We start from the raw sequence: 17,085 nt of genomic DNA on the forward strand, positions 1-17,085 counted from the left end.
TATGTCTCTATGTGGGTGGCAGTGCATTCCACCGATGAGCTGTACATTAGTTTAAGATAAGTAATATCTCTGTAGCCACCTGGCTCTCCCCCCTTCCCCCTTCAACTAAACTATTGGATTACAATGACGGTCATCACTTACATTGCTCTGAACTAATCCACCCAGGGCAATCGGCTAATCTCACCTCACCTCCCACCCTCCACCCCTTCTTCTATGCCAACGAAGCACGACAGACACCGAATGAGGACATGGAGAGTGGGCGTCTGGATGAAACGGGAGGATGTGCTTACCCGACAGTAGGGTCCACTGCCAGTCCTCTAGGGTTTCCAAGGTTCTCCGTGATGAGCGTGACCCTGTTACTTCCATCAAAGTCCACCATGTCGATCCGGTTGACACTGGCCTCCACAATGTACAGTTTATTGTTCACCCAATCCACAGCCAAATTCTCAGGGTAGTCAACCGACACATTCAAAACCACCCGCATGTTGGAACCGTCCATGTCCACAGAGAACACCTGCATGCATAAGATACCAGTGTTAGCAGGGATCTTACCTCTGGTGGCCTCTCTTTCCATTAGCAAACAGGAAATGATTAAAAATCACACGCAAACTACTTTAGGTGCATCCTAACAGAATATTTATTGATCTGTGTGTACAGTGAAAATGTAGCTGGGGCTAGTTTATTCCTGCATGTTTGTATTTTGTACACAACTTATTCCTAGCCCCAATCATCCTTTGTTCAAGTCATGGGTGCAACTTCCACTACATTGTGTTACCTTTGCAACGTGCAATGCTAATAGCCTTTTTTTTGCAGCAATAATACATCCATCCATTTTCTAACCCGCTTTTTTCTTTTTTTGAGGGTCGCGGGGGTCATGTAGTGTCATAACATTTCAAGCAGGATACCATTATAATTCTTTAACTTCTTCTGTAACCTGCTCCTGGTATTGCTAATTGCTAACAGCTACTTCCACTAGCATCCAGAGAAGTTGCGCATATTATCACTGCTGCCATAAACTTGACTTAAAAACACCTATGTATGAAATATGATAGAAACAAAACAAAAAGTAATTTTTTTTTTTTTTTTTAAAGGATTTTATGGGCTCTAGTGGCCTTTATATGACAGTTGCTTGACAGGAAAGGGATCAGAGAGAGCAGGGAATGACACGCAGCAAAGGGTCCCAGGCCGGGAATCGAACCTGGACCAGCTGCAGGTGAGGAACTACAGCCTCCGCACATGGGGCGGGCACGCAACCCACTGAGCTAAACACCACCCCACAAAAAGTAATATTTAATTCAGTGAACGCAAATAATATCATACCAGTTTCTTCGAGCTGGAAACTTTGGCCATGTTCAAATCAAATCAAATCAATATTTATTTATAAAGTACTTTCCATACAAAGTGTAACTCAAAGTCCTTTACATAGTTCAGCAGGCTTGAGCTAACCACCCTTTCACGCTCAACTTCTTTTGAAACAAGATTCGCAAAGTCTAAAAAGCAAGATTTTCAATGGACCTGTTTGAATAGAAACTCAAGCTGTGGTTAAAGTGTGCTACTTTAAACTTTCCTGTTACATTCACATGCCCTGTTTGCACTCTACCTACATTTAATCAGACGTGCTGCCTTACAGTGTATCCATGTATGGGATACGTGACCAGGTGACTGCTGTGTCGACCAGCGAAAATCATGAACATAAGCTCAACAAAGACTTTTTATGAGGCCAAAGAATGCTCATAAATGGATGGACAGTACCACAGAAAACAAGTACAGCATGATTAACTTGAGTAAAGATCGAGTTACAAAAATTGTAACCTGGTATGTGAACATCATACCGGCCCATCAGACAGGTTTCAAGATTAGCTTATTGGGATTCCACTGCATATCTACTTCCCCGTCATTATGAACCAGACTCATTGGGGCCAACAGTTATCCCTTTATTAAAGTATCCCCATTGCTGTGATATTTCAAAAGATAATGGAAGAAAGTAAAGTGTTCATCAACTTCAACTCGTCTTCAAAGACCAAAACATAACTTGTAAAGGGCAATGCACATCAAGGAACATTTTGTAAAGCATAAATACAACACTGAATATGTAAATGAAGTACCTTATTCTGAATGGTATCAGTCCAGAAGATCATATGGAGCTTATAGTGAAAGTCCACTCCCACAGCGACACCTCTGTTTTGCGAGTTGACTAGAGTTCGCAAACTGTTTCCATGTATGTCACCAATGAGAAGGTCTCTGCCGTTAGAAAATAGCAAGGAAGGGACACCGGCTGAAAAGGAAACAAAATTCAACTCAGTAAATTGTAATCCAGAACAAGAGTCTGGATAAGGTTTGTATCACATCTATGATACGTTTTGTACCCTGCTCCCTGGTTTTCCTTGTGCCTTTTTGGATTTTGTTAATAAAATGGACTCCGATTATGAACGCTACGCCTGCCTGCTTCCTGTTTCTGTGTTTCTGTCTCTGTCTCTGTGCTTGGTCCTCCTCATCCTCAACCCCGACTTGTGACAAAACTAATAAAACCACCTTCAAGTTTCATAACTGACTCGCTCGCTAAAGGCAAAGGTAAACACGCTCCCTGAGCCTCACCAAGGCGAGACTCACTAAAACAACATTTAACATGCATCAATGCACCCAAAAGACAAGCAGACACTCCTGCTCCACACACGAGACATGTCCATGCTGATTAACCCATTCTTTCCAAGTATAAAGAAAATAAACTGTAAGGCCTCGAATTCCAAATACTTACTTGAGGCATCAGCTCTGCAGTATCGATGCTGCTCCAAGATGTAGCCCTGTCGGCAGCTGCAGCGGTGTGAGCCGATCCGGTCCTCACACAGTTGGTCACACACACCCCACATTGTACAGTCATTGAAATCTACAGCAGGAAGAAATACCTTGGTACATATATAGCTACACGTATACTTTTAATGGCCATCTTAAGATTAAAGACTTGTAAAAATCAAAAACATGTACATAAATACTCAAACCAGTGATTAGCTTGTGTTTTTGTCAATTTATCAAGATGTGTGGTCCTTAAAAAGCAATAAATCATGTATTTTGCTTCAAGTTAGAGGCAACATCCTCTCCTACTCCAGCACAGTGTGACCAACATGTTTTAGTGAATAAGTGGTGCCTCTTAGAACAGAATCTGTTACTAAGTAGGATAACTTTCACACTTGTTTCTGCTCCAGTTACCGGCAGCTTTTTAGTTAAAGGTTATTTAGGTAAGGTTGTAACTGTGTGTTGGAGGAGGCATCTTGAATTTAGACAGCAGTAAGAAAATGGCTTGATTTGTACATAGAATTGTCACTGAAATTACAATTACATAAATCAAATAACAAGAATAAATCAAAGTAGTAACACACCAACACACGAGCGACTATTATTGCTGTCAACAATGTATCCCGACGGACAGGAACACGTTCCTCCATTAGGCGATGCCTGACAGTGATGCTCACAGCTCAGAGAGGCACATCTCCAGATACCTGACCAACATGGAGAGCACAAATTAGGTTAATAATATTATCCAAGAAATAGACAGCTCTCGTTATGTGGGTGGCACTGACTGCAGTTGTGTCCAGCTGTAGTGTTAGTTTCATCCTCTCCATCAGGACAGTGAGCAGTTCCATCACACAGCTTTTCCATTGGGATACAAAGACCAGAGGATGGACAGGCCCATTGGCCTGGGTAGCACTCCTGGGGTACATTATCTGCAAATAGAAGAAATTCAATATCTTAACAGGATTGCACTCAGTAAAATGAAAAACACTGAGAATGTTAATATCAAAGATCAATGCATTATCAGCAAAGGAATGTGTTTGACGGACAGGGGTGGGCTGGGACAAAAATTCAGCCCTGGCATTTTATGTCCGGACCAGCCCACTATATGATCAGCGACACCATGTAGAAGCCGTTATTAAGTCAGTAATGCTCAATATGTGGCTTTTTACGTCTTCAATTTAATTATAATTCCCCCACAAAACCTTAAAAGGGGGAATCTTTTAACCCCTTTTTACATATTTCCTTTGGCAATTTTTTGCCCCTTTTCAAAACTTTCTGACACTTTTATCAGACTTTAGCTACCATTTGCAAATAAATATCCCTTTTCCCTATTATTTTTTTGTCCAATTTTGAAAGTTCTTTTTGACACTTTTATCAAATTTGTCCTCTCTAATTTTTTAGTCACTTTTCACTCTTTTCTTGCCACGTTTTTGCCACTTTTGGACTATTTTTGGCCACCTGTTACCATGTCTGTCTTTCCTTGCTTGAAAACAAAAAACAAAAAACAATGTAGCAGACCGGACGGGTCACTTCGGGTCGACGACCCACCGGGACGAGGCCCGGTATGCCAGATGACCTGTCCACCCCTGTTGATGAATGTGTTATTTTAAGAAGGCTGTGGCTATAAGACGTTGCAGGGAGAAAAAATTGTTACTTTCTGAATGAATTCTGAGGCTGAAGGGAGCTTTGAGTAGTCACACAGGGGCTCAGTGGGCTTCTGCTGCCCAAGCTTTGGAAAAACGCACACACGCACGCACACACACACACGCACGCACACACACACACGCACGCACGCACGCACGCACGCACGCACACACACACACACACACACACACACACACACACACACACACACACACACACACACACACACACACACACACACACACACACACACTTCACAGCCATGTGGAGGATTTCTAAACCCCTTTGGGGGGGCTACACAATCCTGTGTCACAAAGAGGCATTTGAATACCACACTTAAAGGAGCACAGCCATAGCACCTCTCCAGAATTCACCAACCATAGAGACTCAGGAAGAACTGAACTCACAAAGCTCCAGTTTGTAGCGGTTTTAGTATATGGCATACTTTCAATTTGCTAATTACCAACTTATTGGGAAAATAATAATGTGCATACCGCAGCCTTTTTCATCAGCGTTGTCCTCACAGTCATCCTCTCCATCACAAAGCCAGACTTGGTGGATGCAGCGGCCACTGGGGCAAGTGAAGTAGCTTCCTCTGCATGTGGGATACGCTGTAAGTAACAAAGGAAAAATATTAAACATCTGTTCTTATGTCAGTTCACTGCACTGACAGTAAAGATAGATTAAACACAAAAAGTGACAGTTGTGACATACTGCAGTGTAGCTCATCACTCTTGTCTCCACAGTCATCGTCATGGTCACAGATGTAGCGCTGAGGAACACATGCTCCATTATGACATGCGAAAAGGCCAGTACTGCATTGCTGTGCTGAAGAAAGCAGGAAAACAAATATATTATTGGTGTTTCACATTTTGGCTTTAATTTGAGGGATTAATCCAGGGATGGGCAACTCTATCACAGACATGTGATTGTTCTGATTCGAGGGCCACATGATTGATATCAATGTCAGCATTGAGAATAATGACCGATCAGAACATTAATACGGGGGGGGGGTCTTTGTCTGTGGTTTTGATGTTTTAAGTGATTGTGTGTATTTGTGTGTGTATATTCGCTATTTTTTTCACTTTCTGTATTTTTGTTGTTGTTTTCTGTATTTACATGTTATTTTTGTGTAATTTTGGTAACAGTTTGTGTGTCTACTTGTGAGTTTTTTATTCTATAATGTGTTGTTGTCTTGTGAGTTTTTGAGGTCATTTTGTTTGTGTAAGTGGTTGTTGTGTCTGCCTTTGTTGTCTTTTTATGGTTTATGAGTCATTTTGTGTATTTTTGGAATTTTTTGTGTATTTGTGTCATTAGCGTATTATGTTAGGCTTCATATTCCTTCCAACTTCTTAAATTACAATTTTTGGGGATTTGCTTTGATGGCTGAAAAAAATGAGATTGAGGGCCCATGTCTGGATTAATCACAGAAACAATGTAGTGGCCTACTGCAGTTTGCCTCATCAGACCCATCCCGGCAGTCGAGGATCTGGTCACATTGCTGAGTGCGGTTGTAGCAGGCCCCATTAGCACACTTCAACTGTGGACATTCGGAGTAATCTGAAAGATTAAAACATCATCAGGACAGCATAATGTACACAAATCAGCCTGACAACTGTGCTCTTTTCAGCTTTACAGATGCTCAAATCTCCATGAATGGGAAGGATAAAGAGCTGACACTTAATGGCACCGCCATAACACCAGCAGTTGTCACAGCATTCTTAATGCAATTGTGCGATTACCCCAGTGAGCAGTGCCGTGAGTCTACCACACCGACACAATAACGCCATAGCAGCTGAACTTCAGCTTGACTAATCCACCAAAGAATCTGCAATCAACCTCTGACAACAAGAAGCATATTGTGGACCATTCTGTCAGTCAGCAAGCCTCTTAATCTTAACAAATTGATTAAAATGCCACAGGAGCCTCAAATAAAAAAAGAAAGAAAGAGAGAAACCACCCTGGAGAAAACTTACGGCAGTTTCTCTCATCCGAGCCATCTGAGCAGTCAGCCAGACGATCACATCGATATTCTCCAGGGATGCACGCCCCATTACTGCAGCTGAACTGACCGCTGGTGCATGTCCTGCCAGCTGAAGACAGATTATAGGTTAGATTTACCAACACAGAACAGGTTTTATTTACACTTGTCTGGTATCCAGTTCATATTTTCTTGATCTACTTTTACTGTACTTTATTTGGAGAAGAAGTGCACATTAATGAACACAGCACAATACTTTGTGTAAATGTGCCAGATTTAGCCATGAGCTACTTTCCATCCGTAGTCCTCATACTACATTTAGGACAATGACAATAAAAGATACAGACATGAACATAGTATACACACGGTCGTACATTAACATAATATATACATTATATTATTATTATTTTAAATGCAATAATTATGCAAGTCATCAAATTCCTTAAAATCAGTGTTTTTTAATCTTGGGGTCATGATTCCATGTCGGGTCAACCTGTAATTTAAATGGGGCTGCCTGAAATATCTGTTAATTGTTAAACAACTGTATTCTATTATTTCACTTTCTCAAATACCAAATTGTTTCAAATAAAATATATTAAATATAAAAAGATCTGAGCTCGCTCAACTTGTCACTAATCCTGGCTGCTCTGTATTTGTAACACAGTATAACAAACATAATCAAAAACTAATTAAAGAAAGGGAGAAAAAAGTCTTTGGTGTTGCCAGAAATTTGTGATGTCAAAATGGGGTCACGATCCAAAAAAAGGTTGGAAACCACTGAGCTAAATCATAGAATGACAAGAAGCCACCCACTTCAAGTACTTACGACAGTGGTGCCTCTCATCAGAGCCATCCTCACAATCCTCCTCATCATCGCACACCCATATATCTGGGATACACTCGCCATCGCTAAGACACTGGAAATGACTGTCATCGCAAGTTACCTGAGCTGTAACGACACACATTTCATACATTTGTGTAATATCGTGTTTGACAGAATAACTAAAATGCAAGCAATGATGATTATTTTTTATTTATAGAATGAATATCGATGACTCACGACAGTTAAATTCATCAGAGTCATCCACACAGTCAGATGTCCCGTCACAGTGCCAGTCACCTGGTATACATCGACCAGTCCCACAGCGAAACTGACCCAATTCGCATCCTAAAGAAGTACAAGTTCAGTTATACATAAATTAGATGTTAATTTCATGACTAAAAATAAACGTATATTTTAATGTATATTCATAATGAATATCTTTGATATCTGAAACTTCAGTTACACAAACCAAGAACGTAATGTTGAGTCCATAACCATTTATGAGACACAAGGAGTATCTTGTTCTTAATAACATTGACAAGCCTTGGAGACAAGCGTGCCAGCCATCACTCCTGCCCCCCCCCACCCCCACCCCCTCCACACACACACACAATGGTTGCACAACCCAAGCCTCCTTTTGATGTTATCCCTGAGTGGCATCTGTAGAGATAAGGTACCACTACTCTACCTTCCCTGACATACTCCTGGAGTGGTTGATTCAGGCAGCATATTTCAGAGGCACAGCTCTCCAGCAGGCACGTTTATTAGGAATGTGCAATTCTGATAGGTTCTTTGACAGCCTGACAAATGGAGTGTGCCGTTTCCGTCTGGTCTCAGATGTAACTGGAATAAAAAGTGGTACTGAGTGATACTGCAACCTTTGCAACCCAAATTCTTCATGTGAAATAAGTGAAGATGTGTTCCATTTTTGGAGTTGGTGGTCTATCAGTGATTTTTGCTCTAAAATAAATTACATTTTTCACTTGCAGAACAAAAATATCTATAGCTCAAACATCATATAAACATAAATGCTGGGACTATCCAATATAGATGAATAAGTACATTTTATACTCACCGCCAAGAAGGTAACTTTTTTACTGGTGTTTATTTGTTTGACTGTTAGCAGGATAACGTCAAAAGCACTTAACGGAATTTGACAAAATTTCAATCTAACCACGGAAGATTCCATTTAATTTTGTAGCTGATCCATCATCCTGATCAATATACTGATTCTGGATCAGTTTAAAGAAATTGTAAATTCCCTATCTCTCATCATTGGTAAATTTTCCAAAGTCTATATATTGGTTCATAAATTACCTATCATTATGAACATTTACTCAGTTATGTCAGGTTGTTTCTTCAATTAGTCCATTGAGTTTCATCCAGATTAGATCAGGATTGTGCATTTCATCACGATTTTTATTTTTTTTTAAATGGGGTTGCCCATACATTTGGACCTACTGTGTCATTATTAATGGGGAGATAAGTATCTTACAAGCCTTTGATTGATCATGGTACCAAAATCACTGATCCAGATAACTGCCAATATCTGGCTAGGAGGATATTAGGTGCTTAGTGGAGGATTGTGTTTTCTAAGTGTTCTTGTTGATCATATTTATAACATCTATTATATAACAGAAAATGAATGCTAACATTGTTTTCTGCCAAATATTGGAAGTTATCAGGTATTGACAGACAGAGAGATTTACCTGCATTGTGGCTGTTGTAAGTAATCAGTAATGCCAGAGGTTTTAGCTCTTTGTCTACAAAGTGGTAACAGGTACATAAACTGACAAGGTTGCACCTGTTTAACAAACACTATGTTACATACAAGGTTGGCCATGGGACTTGGAACATAAATTGAAACACTTGTTTTTTCTTTTGAGAAGAACAATGCATCTATAGTTGCAACATTAAACAGGTCAACGGTGAAAACCTAAAACCATGCATGCAAAGGTGCAAACCAATGACTTTCAGATGCAGCTGGTGTTTCCTGACAGCATTACTTCTGGGAAAGGTGACAGATCAAGTACACTGAAGCTGAACCTTACATTAGCACTGTCTAGTGAAGGGTTCCTCTTACATTCTAAAAGGTACGTCTTTGTCTGATCCTTAGATTGCTACATAAAGATTTATGTTAAAAACCTAAGAACTAACATTAAAGATAGTTACAAACAAGGTTCGAGTTTGGTATGAATGTTTTCATTTAGGTTTAAGTTTGTATTGTGTTTTGTCTTTTGTGTGTAAAATAGTGTTTTTATTTCCCTTCTCTATAAGCTTTGTCTTTGGAATTAGCAACTTAAACCCACAGCAGGAGAGAGCAGTAGTCTATCCATGGATGAAAATAGGGATGTCCTACTATTGGCCAACAAAGCACAGAAGTAGAGGAATTTTCATTAGAATGCAGTCCCTGAAATGCCTGAGACCCCACTGTGAAAACACAATGGCGCAAAAGGGGTGCCAGCGGGGATGCAAACTCATAACTGCAAGTGTCACCCTAAAAACTTTGGAGGCGTGCCATGAAAACCAAAGTTTACTGAGAAAGATAAACACAAGTAACGTCCTGAAAGCACCTGCTAAAACAAAACTGTTGGGACGACTCCTACTTGGAGTGGAAGGCCCCGAAGCTTTCATCAGTACCATCTTGTTTTGGCACCGCACTCTGCACTCAGTGTGTGTAAAAAGGAAAGTTGAGAAAACGGCTGCTGGCAGCTCTGAGTGCTGGACTTGTCCATGCTGTCACAGAAAAGTGCTTCTGCCTTGTTCATATGGAAATCAATGCCGCAGAATCCAGTCAAATGCCAAACAAGTGACTTTGGCTCCTGGTGGCTCACTCAGAAGCTAAAAAGATGGTATGGAGACAAAGTAAAGCACATAGTGGGAACTAAACTCTAGTCTAGGTGGAATGGCAGAAATGTCTACATAACAGGAGATAATGAAAGGAATCATGTCATCTTCATGCAAGTAAAAGCTTGTTAAACAACTGATTTTTTTCTTTTTCACAAATCAGCAATCGCTCGGAGGAAATACTGTTGTTAACCTGTTGCAATAGTGTTACTGTTAAAGAAGGATTTACGCTCCTATACCAGAAACAAACTGCCATGTGGCAGCTTTAGTAGCATGCACGTGCTCAACAAGATTGTGTGTCTTATAAAGTTTGAACATAGAAACCTTTTTAAAACTGCTGTAACACAAACTCTAATGCCATGACATCATAAATACTCTTTAACTAACATTGATAGAAATGAGAAATGATAATTGAGATAAGATAAAGTTTTGTCATTTCTATACTTGATGTAAATAAAATGTTAAACTCGACCATAATATTTCGGACATTACGCTTCTGTACTCACAGGTTTTAAATTAGATTCACTGACAAATGATTGACTGAGAAAACAACCTGTTGTGCAGAAAACGACTGCTTACAACAGCAAATCTGACAGATACTAGTTAATAAATCTCCACTAATTATCACCTTGTAATAACCGATATGTAAGCATTTTTGCTGCAGCATCGGGCTCAGGGTCTGAGTTCCCAAAACTGAAAAATCTAATGTTTAACTATTCTTGTAGGAGATTAAGTAGACTACTGAAAAAGTTCACCTATACAATACTGCTTCTCTGAACCTCCTAACCAGACTAATACAACAAACAGTGCTGCAAAACTAGTTATTACATATTATCTTTGATTTGATGTGGATATTTGATTATTTGATGAAGGAAAAAGTAGTGATGAAAATGAATGTGATAAAAACACATCTTAAACTGTGGTGATCCTGACATCATGTCACAATAAGAGCATCAAAATGAAGTTAACTGAGCTTTGATTTAGAAAAAAATGTCATAGAAAATTGTTAAAAATGTGTTTAATTGATTAACTATTTCAGCTTTGGTGACAAACACTCAATGACCCTGCCAACGCCTACCACACACCCTTCAAAACCCAAGTTGTATTTATTTTTATTTTTTTTTAATACAATTTGATTTTATATTGTGACCATCACACTTTACCTATTATAATTTTACAGGACCACTCTTTGAGAACGGAATGGAATAAAATGTCGGACACGGGTTTTATTTGTGAAACACCACAACCTCAACATTATATGCAAATAATCCATTAAGACTAATGCAAACTAATCCTGGTCAGATCCAAACAAGTGATCAACAACACAAACGTCTGTGTGGATCCACTAGTTCCAGTCCAGTCTCTGCTGAGATTTAAAGGAAATGCCAAGTGAATTTTTTTTTCATAATGCTACTGTCGCTCTCCCAACAGTCAACCCAGACTGCCCATACTTTGTGTCTTAATGTCTTTAGACTGTTTACGAGTAGAAAAGAAAAGCCTAATGCTTATATTTCCTCCCAAACTTCCCCTTTAGGTAGAAATGAATGTATTCTACAGCAGCTGCAGAGTAATTAGTTGCTTGATTCACTCTAAGGAGCTTACATACTCAGGGATTGAGCAAAAAGAAAGCAGATTACAATTGGAGATCTCACTGGGCCTGCAAACACACAACAGACAAGCATGAGACTGTCACGTAGGAAGAGATGTGTCTGAGCACTTTGTTTTCCTCCTTCCTCCCCTTGCATAGATGAAGATCTCAGTGGGACTTTAATGGTGTTGTTACAACTAGCATCAGCAGCAGCAGCTAAGATCTGCACTCCTCAATGAGATTTGTACCAGCCGGGCTCAGTCAGTCCTCACAGATTGTAAGTCACATGCTCTTTTGTGTAACCTAGCAACAGTAAAGCCCAGGCAAAAGTTGTTCAAGAGAACTTCCAATCTGTCAGAAGAAGGCTTTGTGCTACTCATCCCTTAATGGAGCTCTGTATCACCTGCTTACATCTACATAATAAACTACTCACACAGTATGTGCACCCTCTTCAACTGTAAACAAAGTTATTTACATGAGTCTTCACAAACATTAAGCATTGGAGTTTCTTAATAATTGATCATTGCTTTAATAATGTTCATTGTTCATTTAGAGCTCATCTTGGGGCTTCCTGTGAGCAACAAGTGCACTGGATGAATGACTAGCAGCAGGTTCACAGTGTCTAACTTATGAAAGAGTGATTAAAAACTGAGTACCTACCTTCAGAATGGCACCATCTAACCGAGCATATGAAGATTAGAAGGAGTTTAGGTAGCAGTGCTCTCCACATTCTGGCTGGTCCGTCCAGCTCCGGCTCCGCAGTGCAGATGGCAGAGCTGTGAGGACTGAGACTGGGATGCTGCTGCTGCTGCTGCTGCGGCTGCTGCTGCTTTCCTCTCCTCTGTCTTTCTTGGCCCGCTACTTGATGAAAAGGGGCGTGAACAAAAGGCCAGCACGGCACGGCACAGCACGGCCGCTCCCCCAACCCACCACACCACAGCCTGTGGGATAAATCCCTCTGTGGCCCTGGAATCTGCATAATACCACGCTGCAAAGACTTGTCCTGAGTACCAGTGGGTTTTTCTGTCTCTCAGCTGGTTATCACTGTGATTTTATCCAAACAGGACAAGCTTATGGAGATGAAAAACGTGTTTGATCAAACAAATTATTAGAATTACGATTAAAGTCTTCATTAATTAGTGTCTTGAAAAGCTCTAAGGGGCTTAATCCTAGTCTGTACTAACCTTCTTCTTCTTCTTCTTCTTCTTCTTCTTCTTCTTCTTCTTCTTCTTCTTCTTCTTCTTCTTCTTCTTCTTCTTCTTCTTCTTCTTCTTCTTCTTCTAATATTGTTTTGTTTTGTTAGGCAAATACTATATTCATAAATGTCGTTTCTTTAAATCTAAAACTAATATTACCCACTGGAGGAACGAGCTTAATTTGTTTTTGCCTGTTTTTTATTCATTGCAGAAATGCTTCTAGACTTGTTTCTTTTATAAAATAAATAAATAAATATATTTAAAAAAACTTGATTTATTTTAATAGCCCAATTGTTTAATTGTAAGTACGTTGTTTAGCCCCTTGGTTCTTTTTTGTTTTGTTTTTGTTTTGTCTTCTAACTTTGTCTATAATGTGTATTAATGGGAAAAGGTGCCTTTTTGTTTGTATTTGTACAAACAAAAAATAAATCTTCTTCTTCGTCTTCTTCTTCTTCTTCTTCGGCTATTTTGAGAAAATTCAAACATTGGTAATGTCTGGTGAAGGGTAACAAATGTATAAGAAACTATTAAATGACTACCACAAAAAGTACATTATTAATGTCACTAGTGCTGTTGTGTGTTGATAATATATAATATTTTCCCACACAGTACTTTACAAGTAGCATTCATCAAAAAGTTATGCACTGCCCTCTTGCGGCAGGTAAGCAATGGTGCAGTTCACTGACCAGGGTGGTGGGCGGGCCTTTCAATATACAAATATACAAATATACATTTCATATAAATATTCAATAAATAAGTAAAAATTCATGTAGATGTAATTCATTTATTTGGTTAAAAATGACAAAGACACACAGGGGGAACTTGTTTTTTTAATCATAACATAATCTAATTGCTAGAGCGGACATGGGCTTGTCTGTAAAAGGTTATTGATTCAATAAACGAGAAGAGATTAAAATTCTGATGTAGCTGGTTACGATTTACAGTCCACATAAACAGGACTGAATCATAACATAACCTAACCACTATAGCGGACATGGGCTCGTCTATAAAAGGTCGCATTTACAGACCTTGGAGTTGCTGTTAGCTTACCAATAAACGGAAATAGATTTGTCACCATTATAATAAGCGTAGACTAGGCCACTGGGAGTGAGGCCCAAGGCAGGCTGACTTAATAATTATGTATCATGTTTTTCTGCAGTCAGTGCCTTCTCCTCGCCCTTCTCTCTCTGCTCTGTTTCAGGTGTCGTGAAGCTGATGATGGCAGTTCCTGATCTGTGGTTCACGGCTCAACTAGCCTGGGACACTCTGATATTCTCTCTCTCTATCCTGTTCTGTTGGTCCTTCTGTCCACTAACCCCAACCAGTCGACGCAGATGGCTGCCACCTCTGAACCTGGTTCTGCTGGAGATTTCTTCCTGTTAAAAGGGAGTTTTTTCTTCCCACTGTCGATGCTAAATGCTTGTTCATGTGGATCTTGATGGGTTTTTTCTTTCTCATTATGAATTTTATATTTTGATAAGCGCATTGAGATGACTTTGTTGTAAATTGCGCTATACAAATAAAGTTGAATTGAATTGAATTGAATTTTTGTTCTGTTTGATTGCGTTGCTGGGGATAATAATTAGCTGTGGCACTCCTGAGCAGAACAAAGTTGATAAAATAACGTCTAAAGTTGTCATTTAAGAAGAAGACTTCAGCTTTATTCTCTTGGAGTTGATGTGGTTAATAAGGTATTTTATTTGTGAAACGTCTTTTCGTGAGTTGATTGAAGTTTTGTATTTTATTTTCTTGGTTCTGAGGGCATTGGACATGTAAAGACATGTTAAAAAAACAGCTGTTAAAACCCAAGACCGATGTTGAGCCTTAATTGAACTCGGAGGGAGAAACACCCATAGTTAAGTCTGTTTTACATGCAACACTATTGATATAATTCACTGTGAACCACTGACCTTATTTGCCGCTAGGGGGAGACAGAAACCCTTCATGCTCCCCTGCTCCTCAAGTAACGCAGTTTCTAAAGTTAATGATGTTTCTTGTTTCTTTTATTTGCCACAGTTTAAAATACAATGAAACATCACAAGAAAACCAGCAATAAGTGTACATTAATTTACATTTTAAAAGTTATGCCAGGGAAAGACCAAAAAAAATGAAGAGGAGAAGTAACAAAAAACAATAAAAACTGGATACATTTCAACAAGGCACCAAAAATCAGAAACAGAGCAGATAAAAGAAAAATAATAACATGATTGATTATTCACAAAGTTGTTACTTTTTGTCAGAATTTTGAAATGACCTTAGGGAAAGTTTGACCAAGTGAGGAGGAAGTGAATTCCATATACTGCGATCTTTAGATGTTATACGAAATATTGATGTAGTGCTATGTGATTGTGGGGAGCTGAAGCTGGAGGGCTGTTTGAGTAGGATAATTAGAAAAATGATCATTGGCTATAAATAAATTATTTTTTAAATGGTGGGAGTGATTGAACATTGTGCAAATTGAGCAATTTGGAGTTTATTGATTTGATTTGTTTGTGGAACAAGGGGAATAAATGGCTTCTTGGAGCTGAGAAGGTAATAATTCATTTAATTATATATATATTTTTTTATTACAAGTCAAACAATACAAATAAAAACAAAAAACAGACAAAGTACAGGACGAAAGCGGTTATACAGTTCTTGTAGTCACTGAGAGTTGACTTACTTCTGGAAGAAAGGAGCAGCTGGACTAAGCTTTTATTTAGGCCATTTTATTTATGCACGTTATTTCTTGTACAGCACGTTTTTATTTGTTTAGCATGAATAAATGTTACCTTTTGTTTTAAGTTTGCCTTTGTGTGATTACGTCAATGGAATCAGTTTATTTAAAATTATCCTATACAAACTGTATTGTTTTGATGACATAATTTGCCTTAACTCAGTATGCGTTGTATCAATTTTTGAATCGAGAATGAACTTTGAATCGAATGGAATCGAATCGTGACACCGAAAGATTCACATCCCTAGTTACTTTTATACAATGTTTCATTCAAGGTAGAAAAAAAAAAGAAAGGAAGAACAAAAAAAATGCCCCCAGCCAAGAAGTCCCAATCTTTGGAAACATAAATTATAGTAATGAAGTCAGCTTTACATTATTTTCAACACATCATAAACGGATTATGAATACTCATCTGTCATCACTAACCAAAGATGCTGAATGTGTTTTTTTTTTTTTTTTTCTTCAACCATTATTCAATGCAACATTCCTCTGTCAGACAGTCTCCTCCAATTACTCATTGCCTGAGGGTTGCCATGCACACTTTGTCTTCCTCTATGAGATCATCAGGCAGCAAGATAGGTCTGGGCAAAAAATTTATTTAATTGATTTATCGAATTTGTAGATAAAAATGATTTTATTTTGCAAATTCGAGTTTTAGAAAAATGTTATTTTTAATTTTTTTTTAATTTAATTAATTAGTTTTTTTTTCCTCCAGTTTTTTCAGACTTTTTGGCTTTCCAATATGAGCCAGCCCCCTCTTTGTTTACATGTGTTTACCCTTTGAGTAGGCTATATGTGTGCCACAGGCATGTTTAATGTTTTATTTGCACTATGCTGAGATGCTTAGTGGAGGGAAGAGTTTATTATTTTTTTAATTGTAATGTTATAAAATATGTAGTTTTTTGATTTCTTAATCAGAAAATTTAAGCTACTGTGAAGTTGCTGTGTCACTTTTGCTTAAACCTGGGTTAAAGCTTGAAATAGTTGAATGACAGAGCCTCATTTACTTTATATTTTTGAATAGTTCTATACATTTTAACTCTTTAGGACAATCACAGCAATAAAGTTGCACTTTTGACAATATATCTGATGTCTGCAGTCATTTTTAAGTGCATTAAAAAAAAAAAAATTGAAAATCAAATCAAAACTTGAATTTTTCTTTAAAAAATCTGAGATTTTTTTTTTTTTTTTGGCAAAATCGCCCAGTCCTACAGCAAGAGACAGCATGGATTCAGGAACAGCCTTGTTTTTGAAACACACCAGAAGCAAATGGTCATCTTTCAGGTCTGGAAGGTCAAGTACCACCTGCAGCCTCCAACGTTTCACTTTCTGACTAATATATGGCACGTCACTAATTGCAGGCTGGTTTTAAGTCTCCTTCAGTTAAAAACTAATTGAATAAAGCAAATCCTAAGAAGTTAACATGGACACTTACTGTGAGGCATCATTTACCAGAAGTGTTAAGAGTACTGATATATCCTACTCAAGTAGAAGTACTGC

At 38.6% G+C, this 17,085-nt stretch overlaps 1 protein-coding gene across 3 annotated transcripts in view; it reads right to left on the reverse strand.

Moving 5' to 3' along the window:
- Positions 1 to 12,507, reverse strand: part of lrp2a (low density lipoprotein receptor-related protein 2a) — a 56,356-nt gene extending 43,849 nt beyond the window's left edge. For all 3 annotated transcript variants that reach the window (XM_028435593.1, XM_028435592.1, XM_028435594.1), the window contains exons 1-12: positions 12,334 to 12,507; positions 7,476 to 7,583; positions 7,242 to 7,364; positions 6,411 to 6,527; positions 5,884 to 5,994; positions 5,149 to 5,262; positions 4,929 to 5,045; positions 3,576 to 3,719; positions 3,375 to 3,494; positions 2,756 to 2,884; positions 2,106 to 2,275; positions 291 to 514 (exon numbers count right to left, since the gene is read on the reverse strand). In XM_028435593.1, the coding sequence (XP_028291394.1) occupies positions 291 to 514; positions 2,106 to 2,275; positions 2,756 to 2,884; positions 3,375 to 3,494; positions 3,576 to 3,719; positions 4,929 to 5,045; positions 5,149 to 5,262; positions 5,884 to 5,994; positions 6,411 to 6,527; positions 7,242 to 7,364; positions 7,476 to 7,583; positions 12,334 to 12,403 (1,547 nt within the window). In that variant the 5' untranslated portion in view covers positions 12,404 to 12,507. The remainder of the gene's footprint in view (positions 1 to 290; positions 515 to 2,105; positions 2,276 to 2,755; positions 2,885 to 3,374; positions 3,495 to 3,575; positions 3,720 to 4,928; positions 5,046 to 5,148; positions 5,263 to 5,883; positions 5,995 to 6,410; positions 6,528 to 7,241; positions 7,365 to 7,475; positions 7,584 to 12,333) is intronic.
- Between the last annotated feature and the right edge of the window lie 4,578 nt (positions 12,508 to 17,085).

This window comes from Gouania willdenowi, chromosome 21, assembly GCF_900634775.1.
Source record: "Gouania willdenowi chromosome 21, fGouWil2.1, whole genome shotgun sequence".
Lineage (NCBI taxonomy): Eukaryota > Metazoa > Chordata > Actinopteri > Blenniiformes > Gobiesocidae > Gouania > Gouania willdenowi.